At 41.2% G+C, this 12,965-nt stretch overlaps 1 protein-coding gene across 1 annotated transcript; it reads right to left on the bottom strand.

Annotated features, from left to right (window-relative positions):
- Positions 1 to 7,354: 7,354 nt before the first annotated feature.
- PPP1R3C (protein phosphatase 1 regulatory subunit 3C) lies at positions 7,355 to 12,413 on the bottom strand. The gene is made up of 2 exons (XM_003903990.4): positions 11,915 to 12,413; positions 7,355 to 9,776 (listed from the first exon to the last, which is right to left on the bottom strand). Exons 1-2 carry the CDS (start codon positions 11,926 to 11,928, stop codon positions 8,837 to 8,839), a joined length of 954 nt encoding a protein of 317 aa, XP_003904039.1. The 5' UTR covers positions 11,929 to 12,413; the 3' UTR covers positions 7,355 to 8,836.
- Between the last annotated feature and the right edge of the window lie 552 nt (positions 12,414 to 12,965).

Raw genomic sequence — 12,965 nt, 5'->3', positions numbered from 1 at the left:
GAGGTGAACCAAAGATAAATATAGCTTTACCAAGACTGCAACTTTGCCTTGACTCAGTTCAATCCCTGATTGGACTGAGGCAAGCAGCCCTGAATCTGTCTGGCAGAAGAAAGAGTAAATACTCTCTGAAGGAAGATTATACATCTGGCAAAATTCTCTGTCTTTGTCTAACGATTTATTTATTATTATTATACTGTAAGGTTGTAGGGTACGTGCTAGCGATGCGGAGTTTGTTACATATATGTATACTTATTGCCTTGTTGGTGTGCTGCACCCATCTTCGTCATTTACATCAGGTATAACTCAATGCAGTCCCTCCCCGCCATCCAGGATAGGCCCGATTGTGTGATGTTCCTTCCCTGAGTCCGGTGATCATAATTGTTCAGTTCCCACCTATAAGTGAGGAACGCCGGTGTTTGGTTTCTGTTCTTGTGATAGTTGCTAAGAATGATGGACCCGGCTGCATCCATGTCCCTACAAAGGACTTTGAAGGCTCAATCCTTTTTATGGCTGCATAGTATTCCATGGTGTATATGTGCCACATTTTCTTAATCCGATCTGTCACTGATGGACATTTGGGTTGATTCCAAGTCTTTGCTATTGTGAATAGTGCTGCAATAAACATCACGATATTGCATGTGTGCCTTAGCAGCATAATTTTATAATCCTTTAGGTATATACCAGTAATGGGATGGCTGGGTCTATGATTTTTATCTAGTTCCTAGATCTTGAGGGAATGGCGCAACTTTCCATAATGGTTGAACTAGTTTACAATCCCACCAACAGTGTAAAAGTGTTCCTATTTCTCCACATCCTCTCAGCACCTGTTGTTTCCTGACTTTTAATGATCACCATTCTAACTGGTGTGGTGGTAAAATATAGACATAGTTTTGATTTTTCCTCTGATGGCCAGTGATGATGGGCATTTTTTCATGTGTTTTGTTGGCTATTATGAATGTCTTCTTTTGAGAAATGTCTGTTCATATCCTTTGCCCTCTTTTTGATGGGGTTGTTTGTTTTTTAAACAGGCTCTCACTCTGTCACCCAGGCTGGTGTGCAGTGGCATGATCACAGCTCACTGCAGCCTCAACCTCTCTGGCTCAAGGGATCCTTCCGCCTCAGTCTCCCAGGTAGCTGGGACTACAGGCCCACACCACGACACCTGGCTAATTTTCGTGGGTTTATTTATTTATTTATTTATTCGTAGAGACAGGGTTTTGCTAAGTTGCCCAGGGTTGTCTTGAATTCCTGAGCTCAAGTGATCCACCCACTTCAGCCTCCCAAAGTGTTTGGTTTACAGGCATGTGCCACCATGCCCAGCCCTGAAATTTTTAATATCTATTTTTGGTATACATAATACTTGTCATTTAATCAAATATTACTAGAATACCAAGAGACAAGACCACATTAAAAAAAAAAGAAGAAAAAATATATAACAGAATCAGACCCATAGGAGATTCAGATTTTGGAATTAGTAAACAAGTACTTTGAGATTAGCTATCATAACAATTTCCAAGAAAAATAGAGGAAAGGGGGGAAATGGATGAAAAATGAAGATGTTGACAGAAAATTGGAAACTATAAAAAATAAATAAAAATTTTAACTCAAAAATATAGCTGAAATTAAAAAATGCAGGAATGTATTTAAAGCAGAATTAGACATAGCCAAAGAAAGGCTATGTGAACTGGAAAACAAGTCAATAGCAAATATATTAACTGAAGTCCAGACAGAAAAAAGAGTGGGAAATAGAGAAAAGAGGATAAGACAGTGGGGCAAAGTGAAAATATATAACATAAGTCTAATCAGAGTCCAGAAAGAGAAGAGAAAGAACATGAGACAGAAGAAATATTTGAAGAGATAATAGCAGAGAATTTTTTAATCTCCACCTAAATCCATACCTAGAAGTATATATTTACTGAAGCTATCTTTCAAAAATGAAAGCTAAAGATGTTTTCAATTAAACAAAAACTGAGAGACTTCTTCACCAACAAACATATATTCAGAGAAATACTAAAGGGATTTTTTTCAGGCCAAAGGGAAAATGATCCAAGATGGAAACATAGAAATACAGAAAGAATAACAGAAGGAGAAAAACACAGATAAATTTAAAAAAAAAAAAAAAGGTGACTGAACAAAACAACATGATCCTATCTCATGGGGCTTAAAGTATATTTAGAATTAAAATATATAATAAAAATGCAAATGATAAGAGGATGGTAAAGTGCTTAAGGTCCTAGCTTTATTGAAGGAGATGTCAAAATGATCATTTTCACTATACTGTAAGAATCAAAGATGTGTGTTGTAATTACTAGGGTAATCACTAAAAGAAAAGGAAAAGAATCTGTAACTAACAAGTTAATAAACTGGAAAAAATTGAATAACAAAAAAATCCAAAAGAAGACAAGAAAGAAATGAAAAAGAACATAAACAAATGGGTCAAATACAAAACAAATAATAAAAATGGTATACATCAACTCAAATATATCAAGAATTGGGTTAAATACAAATATACAAAACACTTAAAAGGTACACTATGAATGAAGTATCACAGTGTAAATGTTGTGACCACAAACTTTAAGTTTGAGCTCAAGTCTTAGCTCCAACACTTACTAACCCTCTGACCTTAGACAAGTCACAAATCTTGTTTGTGCCTCAGTTTCCTCATCTGTAAAATGAGGTTAATAAGAGAAACCACCTCATAGAACTGTTGTGAGAGTTAAATGAGGCTGTAACTTAGAACAGTGCTGACCACATAATAAGGGTTATATAATTATAAGCTACTTGATACAGTTTGGCTATGTCCCTACCCAAATCTCATGTTGAATTGTAGTAATCCTCATGTGTCAAGAGCAGGGCCAAGTAGAGATAATTGAATCGTGGGGGCAGTTTCCCCCATACTGATTTCGTGGTAGTGAATAAGTCTCAAGAGATCTGATGGTTTTATAAATGGGAGCTCCCCCTCCCAAGTTCTCTTGCTTGCCACCATGTAAGACGTCCCTTTGCTCTTCCTTTGCTCTGCCATGATTGTGAGATTTCCCCAGCCATATGGAACTATGAGTCCATTAAACCACTTTCCTTTATAAATTACCCAGTCTTGGGTATGTCTTTATTAGGAGCATGAGAATAGACCACTACACCATTGTTGTTATTAGGCCTCACAACAAGCTTGTAAATAATCAACCCATTTCATAGAGGATTAAATTGAGACTTGAGTGATAGTGCAACTTACCCAAAATTATCCAGCTGGGGTGTTACTATGAAGTGATAGGATAGAGATGTGAAAATGTCTCCAGCACTCATGCTCCATGACAGCAGAAATCGTATTTGTCTTGTCTTATTCATCACTATATATTCAGTGTCAAACACATAATTAGTACCCTATAAATATTGTTGGATGAATGAGTGACCCTTACTACAGTGCTATTCAGATACTGTACTGTTCCAACCAGTAACACAGAATACTAATATTAGTACTAAGTCCTTATTCGAAAACCACAATGTGAAAAGAAAAAATTGTGGGGAAACTTTTTATCATTAGTATTAGTGACAATACACATTTATTTACTACATACCATTGCCCAAATACTTTATTAAGCACATCATCTCCATGATCTCACTTTATTCTCATAATCACTCTGTCAGGTAGGAATTGTTATCATTCCCATTTTAAAGATGGGAACACTGAGACTTGGAGATATTAAGTCACTTGATGAAGCTTGCACCACAAAACTGGTGGGATAGAGATTTAAATCTAGTTCTGCCTGACTCCAAACCTAATCTCTTAACATGTAAAAAGTATGTGATTCTTCTACTTCTCTGGATAACTCAAATCTATCCTTAATTACAAACTTAAAAGTTGGCTCATATTACCTTGGCTCTGTGAATAATTGTTTTCAAGTTGCTGCTGAAACAATGGGCCTCAACATTTATGAACGCCTGTGTCAAGGGGAGCCATATGATGAAGTTCCAGTATCCTTCCACTAAATGACTTGGTGTTTCAGAAGGCTAGACCTTCTCTGACCCCTGATTGAGTGGGCAGTTGTGGGTTGGGAATCCTGACTTGTCCGAGCCAATCATGAAGTCCCATTTCCCTATCCAGCGACTAGTTCTCATACAGAACCATGACTTAATTCTGTTCAGTGAAACACAGGGGAGAGTCTGCAAGTCTGCAGTGGAGTGTGAGAAAAGCTTCTGGGCAAGGTTTATTCACCCATAAAAAAAAGTGACACAAGGAAGAGATAGGCTCCTTCTCCTGGTGGGGCTATTGTGTCTGCTTATCATGCCTGGAAACTATGGCGGTTATCTTATCATTAGGAAGTTAGCACAGGGACAATCAAGAGTAATGAGGATCGGCTGGGCACGGAGGCTCACGCCTGTAATCCTGGCACTTTGGAAGGCTGAGGCAGGCAGATCACTTGAGGTCAGAAGTTCGAGACCAGCCTGGGCAACATGGTGAAACCCCATCTCTACTAAAAATACAAAAATTGGCTGGGTGTGGTGGCACGCACCTGTGGTCCCAGCTACTTGGGAGGCTGAGGCACAAGAATCACTTGAACCCAAGAGGCAGATGTTGCAGATGTTGCTGAGATCGTACCACTGCACTCCAGCCTGGGTGATGGAGCAAGACTGCCTCAAAAAACAAAAAAACAAAAAAAAAAAAGAAAGAAAGAAAGAAAAGAAAAAGAAAGAGTAATGAGGATGGTAAAATGAAAAAATGGAAATAACCTGAGTCTAAGTCACTGACTTAACCAACTCTGAAAACGCTCTACGTTGCATCTTGTATTGTAGGATAATCTATTTCCTTTGTAGTTTAAGATATGTGAGTCAAGGGATCATGTCACTTGTGCCAAAAAGCCTCCTCATTAACCTACTTCTATACACAAAGTATCAGAGAAGAGAAAAAGAGATACTCGATCAGTAAAATTAAGAAGTCCATGTCCAGGTTGTTTACCAGGAGATGGTATGGGCAGGGCTGGAGGTGTTGGTGAAGGAGCAGTAGGCCAGGCTCTACTATTTCTGTAATCTTCAGCAAGTTTTAATCACTATGGACCTCTATTTTGACATCTGGTTGTTTTTCGGTTTTTTATTTTTTAATTTTTAATTTTTAATTTTTTTATTTTTATTTTGTGTGTGTGTGTGTGTGTGTGTGTGTGTGTGTGTGTGTGTGTGTGTGTAAGTGGGTGGAGGAATCCTCTGAGCCATTATATGACTCCGTTCTCTGAATCGGGACAGTGGAAAACACTCCACACAGCTTAAATTAGAGGTCCTCAAGCTTGATGCATATTGGAAACATCTGGAAAACTTTCAGAACTGTCCAATGCACAGGCCATGACTTGGACCAATTAAATCAAAATCCTATGAGGTTCAGGGGAAGGCATCAGTATTTTGTAAAGCTTGCCAGTTGAATCTGTTATGCAGCCAAAGTTAAGGACCACTGGCTTAGAGGGACCACCCAAATCCAGGAATGGGTGTCCACTCGCTGTCAGAAAGAGGGAAAGGTCAAGGCCAGGAGTCAGCACCAGTGCACATGTCCTGCTCTGAGTTTGGGATCCTTGCCCACTAATGAGAAGGTTTGTTCAGATTACAGCTCCCAGTAGCTGCTAAAAAACTCTATGAGGAACCTAGAGATGAACACTGAGGAAGGGATTCTCCTTTCGCAGCTTGAAGGGTCACTCAAACTTGTGCAGAACTTTTGGATTCACATTGATAAAGATGCACAGTTCACTACCACACTAGAAATTTCCAGCCTTTCAGTTTGGGGATGAACTAAAAGGAGAGCCATCAATTTAGAGGAAAAAAAAATAGTCCTTCCTTAAATAACTAAATTAAACTTTATATTTTTTGGAACAGAATATCATGCATTCCAAATTCAAGTTATTCTCTCATGTTAAATTTTTAAAAGCAAAGTTGCTTCTACTATTAGGCAAGATAGCAGGATGTGAAATGCAGTTAATTCTATTTGAAGTAAAGCTCCAGGAACACCCTGCTCTTTGACCAGCTCCTCCCTCATCGGCTGCCCAGGGTCACCCCAAAATTGGGTCAAGCTGGCACAGGTGACCAGCACAAGTTGGTCATGCCTGCCTGGAAATAGCTCCCCTGTAAGAAGGGGGCTGTGGGAGAAGGGGCACCTTCATGGGAGATTTCAAGGAGGCCGTGTGAAGCAGAGGGAGGGACACTAAGTGACAAGTCACTGTTCAGCTGGCTCACCCTGGCCACACTACCTTAAACAAGTCACTCCACCTATCTGGATCTTAGTTTCTTCTTTTATAAAGTTAGGCACTTGAGCCCCCATGGTCTTCGAGGTCCCTGTCAGACCCAAGTTTGGTTTTTCTCCATCCCCTGGGAACAGGGCAGTCCACCGAACCATCAGCATAAATAGAGAGGAAACAAAATAGGGGCTATAAATTCCAGCACTTGCAGAGCTCCGCAGATAGTGTGAGAGAGTGAAGCCATGGGTGGAGACTGTGGCCAAAACGAGGCAGTATGACCCATCTAGGATGCATGCCCCATCTAAGGGGCACAGCTGCTATTCAACTTCATGTATTTGTTGCCATGCGAGGAGACCTTACAATTTTTTCAGGAAAAAAAGTAAACCCAGATTTTTTAATGCAGTTGGCGGATTGTTATATCATGGCAATTAATTCTTTAAAAATCCCGTGTCAAATAAAATACATCTGTGCCCAGACACAGCCTGCAGGTCTGTAGTTTACAGCTCCGACACAGAGGATTCTATGATATGATAAAAGTTTATTCTTCATAATTGGACCTTTTTAGCAAATTGGTCAACACGGTGCAGATCTTTCTTTAGATACACTGTGCAGATTTTAGGCCGAACTGGAGCAACAATTTAGGTTCATGGACCTGCTGCCTCTCACCCCAAGGAGCTGTGCTGCTCCCTTCATTCCAGGACTGGTACCTACTGCTCCTTCCCTATGCCCCTCTGTGCAGCTGCAAGTTCTGCCCATTCAGGAATGTGCTGTAGCCTAAGAGTAGAAGCCACTCCAACCTTTCCCACACCAACTCCTTCCCCATTTTAAAGCTGAGACATGGCCTCCAACATAACCCTGACCCAGCAGAGATTGTGTGTATGTGAGCAGAAACCATAGATGAGGACAGTCAGGGTGGGGGAAGAAGCAGTAGCAACAGCTCAAGTTATTGCCCCTGCTCCCCAGCCCCAATGGTCAGGTGGTAGGAAGTGTGCTCACTAATGAGACTGGGGCCTTGTGAATATCCTCAGATGGATCCATGTCTCAGTCCGTACTAACTCTGCTCAGTTGTTCCTCAACGAAAAATGAGAATGTCAGTTGAGTTTCTTATTTGACTGTGGCTTTGAGAAAGAAAATATACTCAGGTCTTATATCAAACACATTTATTCTTGAAGTGAGAAGCTCATCAAGGATAGCTAGAGGAGAGTGAAATATTTACAGTAAAAAAGTATGGATGCTAGCCAAACTTCAAATTCTGTCACTGCAGAGCTATTCCAATAGTACTTTTCCACCATGACACATCACACATGTTAAAATTAACTGCATTCTTGTAACACTTCTCAATGGTTGTGCACAATAATAGAAGCAACATTCTGGGACTCCCTTTCTTAAGATCCTACAGAATGAATTTATGCACACACAAAAACAAGTATAATACAAAACATTCAAAACAAGTCACATCCATTTTTTAAAAAAAAGAAAACAGCAAGATGAAAATAGGCAAGTGATGGGTTGCTACTTCTATGTGCAAGGTACTGGATTCTTGCATTGAGAATCCTAGTGTCGGGCCTCACGTCAAACATCACATCAAAAAAGTGTGCAGAAAAATGAGTCACCTTCAATATGAAGGATGTGAGTTGTGTACACTGACAATGGTCTCAAAGATACAACATTATTGCATGAGGAATGCCTGTGTACAGAGCGGACCATCTTATGAGGACAAAAACTCATGAGTTATCAGATGACCATTCAGATATTTGGGCTAAACGATGACAGTTTTCTGATTTAATCAAGGCACTTGCAAAGAACTATCTTTGACATGACATGAAGTCCCTACATGTTGTTAGTCATTGATGATGGCATGGTTTTTCTACACCAAGCATTCTATAACAAGAACCCAAGCCTGACATTTTGATCACAAAGTCACTTATAACATCAGGACTGCAAAGCCAGATTTGCTTAAACTTTCCCCAAATTATAATTTTTTTATAGATCACATCTGAACAGAAAGGCTTCACTTAAGATCTTGATTCTCCAGAGCTATAATTCATCTTTCTCCAATACCACCCACATTCTTAAAGGTTATTTGACTTTTCTCCACATGGATATGTAGAATGGATCTTTTTCCCCTCCAGAAATAATTTCCCCAGGAAAGAATTGTAAAACCAACTTAAAAACACAAATAACCTTACATTTTTTCCACCAACAATGATCAGACCTCCCACTCCTCTGACTTGAGCTTCAGAGCCCTTTGTGTATACTTTTCACACATTCCTCATACCATTAACACAGCTTTCCATCACCATCAGCCATCCTTCTTCAACTTTTCCTTGCCCAACATGAAAGCTAGTGGGTTGAGAGGGAAGGAGGGAGGGCACTGAAAAAGTATTACCTTTATAAAAATAGTTTTCAACCTGTTACTTGAACCTCCAAAGCCAAATTGGGTAACATCATCTGTATAGACCCCAACACTAAATTCTCAAGTGGCTTTCTTTTCCATAGCCAGGTCTCAAAAGCTCAAATCTAAATCTACTGATGGAGTAGCAAAGGCTGCCTAAAATTGAGCAATACAGACCTAGGATTGCATGGGGGAATATGACAAGTCAAGACCAGTTACATTGTTGCTTAATTCATCGATAAGAGGCCAAGTTCTCCATTCTCCCCCAGCTCTGCCACTCTGGGAAGAGCCCACTAGCCATCCTCGGACTGCCAAAGATTGTTGACTCTAACTCTGTCTTGGGAGAGGTCTGGTGGAATGCACAGTCCTGGGGTGCCATCTGTGTCTGCACCCCATCAGGCTTCCATTGAACATGAACAATTCTATAATTCTGACCATCATTGTTGTCCCAAAAGACTTGCCCATTAGCATGGTAAGAAATGCAGAACTCAATTTTCTGCTCAGTTGGAATGACAGGGGGTAAGTCAATGGCAAATGAGAAGGTATCACTATCTGAGCCACCATACACATTTTTCATATAGACACAGTCCACATCAGTGTAGCTTTTCCAAGAATCGAAAGTGATACGGATCTGAACTTTCTTCTCAAAACTCACATTTTTGACTTTCACAGTCCCTGTCACTGTTCGCTCTTGCAACGAGCAGTTCTCCAGACAGACAAAGTTCTTCTGAAAGTGACTCCGGAAACTTAAGTAATCGGTTGAAGGCTGAGGGAAATCTAAAATCAAGTTTTTCTCCTCGTGGCGTTTTAAGGCAGAGGAGATATCATTAAGGTCCAAGAGATCAAACTGGAGATCCCACGCTGGTTCTTCTGGGAGGTCAGAGAAGACATGGATGGCAGTGAGAGAGAGGCCCTTGGAGTCAGCAAACACAACGCGCTTCTTGGCTTGGTTGTGCGAGCACTTCCAGTCATTCTGTGATTTGGCTTCCTGTTTTATGTTGAGACATGGTTTCAGAGGCTTTAATTTATTCACAAAATGTCTTCGCTGAAAGTCATCGTAAGGGCCCAGGAAACTCTTCACAGGTGGTGAATGAGCCAAGCAAAGCCTCATGGCCACATCCACGGGCATGACCGAACTTGTCAAAGGACGTGGATCTAAAACCTGGATCATTCTGGAATGCAAAGGGAAGAGGGATTATCACCTGGATCGGAAGTGCTCTTTCCCAGTGCCAAATACATATGTACTATTTTTGTGCTGACTGAATTATAGCCAGTGCAGTAGATATCAGGCAGGTGCTATCATATATAGTAAAAGAGAACAGTATTAACTGATCAGATCTTCTTTCTATGTCTACCTCTACCCTTGGCTGGCTAAAGGCTAAGTGTTAACTGCTTAAAACACTTAGAGGGTGATGGGGGTCTCAGTTTCCCCATCTGAGAAATAAAAGGGTTCGATTTGATTATCTCCCAGGCAGCCTTGAGAACTGTGTGCTCTGTTCTGGACCAGTGGTCCTCAAACCTGTCTGGTCACTATGCCTGGGGAATTCATTTTCTTTCTTTCTTTTCTTCCCTCCTTCCCTGCTTCCTTTCCTTCCTTTCTTCCTTTCCTTCCTTTCCTTCCTTCCTTTCTTTTTCTCTTCCTCTCATTCTCTCTCTCTCTTTCTTCTCTTTTCTTTCTTTCCAATTCCTGGGACTCAGAACCACTGAGGCAGAACTTCTGGGGCTAGGGCCAAGGGATGGATATGTTCTTAAAGCTTCCCAGGTGATTCTAATGACCAGAGAGGTTCAGAAGCCACAGTTCCAGACCTTCTGCTCCCTCTGGCTACTTTGGCTTATTTTGCTGCTAAATTGATTGACACTTCTCTGGTAAGGTAATTCACTTGAAAAAAAAAAACCAAAAATAACATGCAACAGTTTTGAGAGTGAGAAGGCTAGAGAAGAAGTCAAAGAATTCTCTTTGTACTTTGATTGTCATGCTCTTCCTCATTTTTCACAAATAACCACTGAAATACAAGTCAATAATTCATATGTACTTACAAACTGTGTAATTGATAATTCATCTAAAGAGATGCCCATGACAAGTCCACATTTAAGTGGAAAACCTGATTACCTGAAAGTTGGAGTGTTTTAAAATATACATTATATATATGCAAACTTATAAATATTAAAAAACTCTATAAGAAATACACCTTTCCTAATAATGTAATAATTATTATCTCTGGGTGATAGGACTATAGATTATCTATTTTCATTTTTGTTCCTTTTTTGGCATTTTCTAATAGACATTTATAAGTAGAAAGACAAAGCTATTTAAAGTTTTAAACATGACTATGCTCAGCAATATTAAACCAAGAAGCCACAAAGAAGACTTTTCTCTGGCCTTTAGCCCTCATTATATATTTCCAAGCTTATGGTATTAGGATTTTTTCCCTATCTTAGCCTTACAAGTAAGAGGTGTGTGTATTCTGTACATGACATTTCTCAGTCTGGCTTTAGTAACTCTCCTCACAGCAGCTCTAAATATGTATCCAAGTGGTCATTATCACAAAAATGAGTAATAACCCTAACAGAATTTACTGTATTAGCTCTGGGGTTTTTCTGGGAGACCTGCAAACTTAGAACAAACAAATGAAAGCTAAAGCTATATTTGTGGGTCTAATAATAGTTAATAGGCAGGATTTTTAGAGAAGTCTTCTGCTAAGCTATGTCTGGAGAAGCTATTTAAAGTAGTTTTATGGCAGTTTTTTTATTTTATTTTATTTTATTTTTACTTTTTGCATTTATAGAAAGACAGTTTTAGTTTGGGTGATTTCCTTGGAACTTTAAGTCCTGGACAAGAGTTAAAAGTAATCGTTTGCTCAAACTCTTGAGATTTTGCTATGGCAAACTGTGATAAGAAGGACGAATGAATGCAAACGTCGTCCTGTAATTTTTTTCTTCCAAGCTAAACCACCTAACCAGCAATGTCAGAGTGCTGTTCTCACCACTTCAGCTGCCTGAGTCTTTGCGACATTTGTGCAGGACCAAAAGAACAGCCGCATCCATGAGAAAATCAGAACTCAAGCTGATTCACGTTAAGATAACTTCTGCTTTAAGATGCTGATTGCTAAAATAGGCTCTGCTTAAGAAATAGAGTCAAATTTCTACACCTCCAAGCCCTCTCGGTTGCCAGATTCAACTAAGCAGTCAGTTCCCTTATCCTCCCCTGGGGTGCCCATTTCCAGAGATGACAGAACTGAAACGCCCCCCAACTTCCCCAGAGCTGCGCTTTCCCCTGTGTTCCTAGCGCGCAGAGGTGCAGCGAACCTACCTGGTGCAGCTCATTAGGCAGAGAGGCGGCGGACCGTGAAAGCCAGCACCCACCGCCTGCACAAATTCGAACCACAGCTCCCTGCCTTCCCCCGCGGCGCTCGCTGGGAGAGATTGAGGGCCCAGCGCCTAGAGGCCGCTTATCTGCTCCGAAGCACGTGACCTGATCCCTGGGACCAATCGCCGGGCCTCGGGCCCCATGGCGCGACCAACCAGCACCCAGCTGGGGCGCGAGCCCTCGCCCCGGGAACATGATCGCCCCGGGGCCGGACGTGCAGAGCGCGAGCTGGGCATCCCGGGGAGGTTCTGGGACTCTGCGGCCAGCTGGACGCAGCCGCGTAACGGGAACCCTGGGCGAGGGGCCGGGCAGGCACGTACCGCATGCAGCGGGCGCCGGCCAAGAGAGAGCGCAGCGAGCCTCGCCCAGGCGGGGCGCCAGTGCCTCAGGCTTGGGGCGGCTGTTACTTGGGAATAGCTTTGTGGGTCAGTGCAGTTGAATCTGCACACAGATGTGGCTCAATCCGAATGTGTATAGCTTTTGAAATGTTTATGTTGTTCATTGCCCGGTGTATCCACATTTCTCCCTCATCTTAGCCTGCGCGATCCCAAACTGGCTTCATGCTTTTCTGTTAGTTATGGGTTCACAGATGCACCACACAGTAGACAGCTGCCGGGAATTACCAACTCATCTAACAAATGTTGTTAGGAAAGCATACGAGCCCCATAAAACAGCGAGGTGACATTTAATTAAAAGATACTTTGTATTTCTGTCTATTCTTCAATTTTCTCCCCTGCGAGGAACACTAAAGCTGGAAGAGAAATGACCCTTTTCACACATACAGCCGTATGTGTGAAAGAAAAAAAATCACGCTCAGTATCACTGGGAAAGGCACTTCCTGCTTGGGTTTTATTTTTGAAATGAAAATCTAACTAATGGCAGGTCTTCTAGCCCCTTTGGCTCAACCAAAACTAGCTGGAAGGTCTTTGAATTGACACACACTAGCTACACGAATCTAGGCAAGTTCTAACCTCAGTTTCCTCATATGTAAAAC

Source organism: Papio anubis, chromosome 11 (genome assembly GCF_008728515.1).
Source record: "Papio anubis isolate 15944 chromosome 11, Panubis1.0, whole genome shotgun sequence".
Taxonomy (NCBI): domain Eukaryota; kingdom Metazoa; phylum Chordata; class Mammalia; order Primates; family Cercopithecidae; genus Papio; species Papio anubis.
This window is presented reverse-complemented; position numbering and strand designations above follow the sequence as displayed.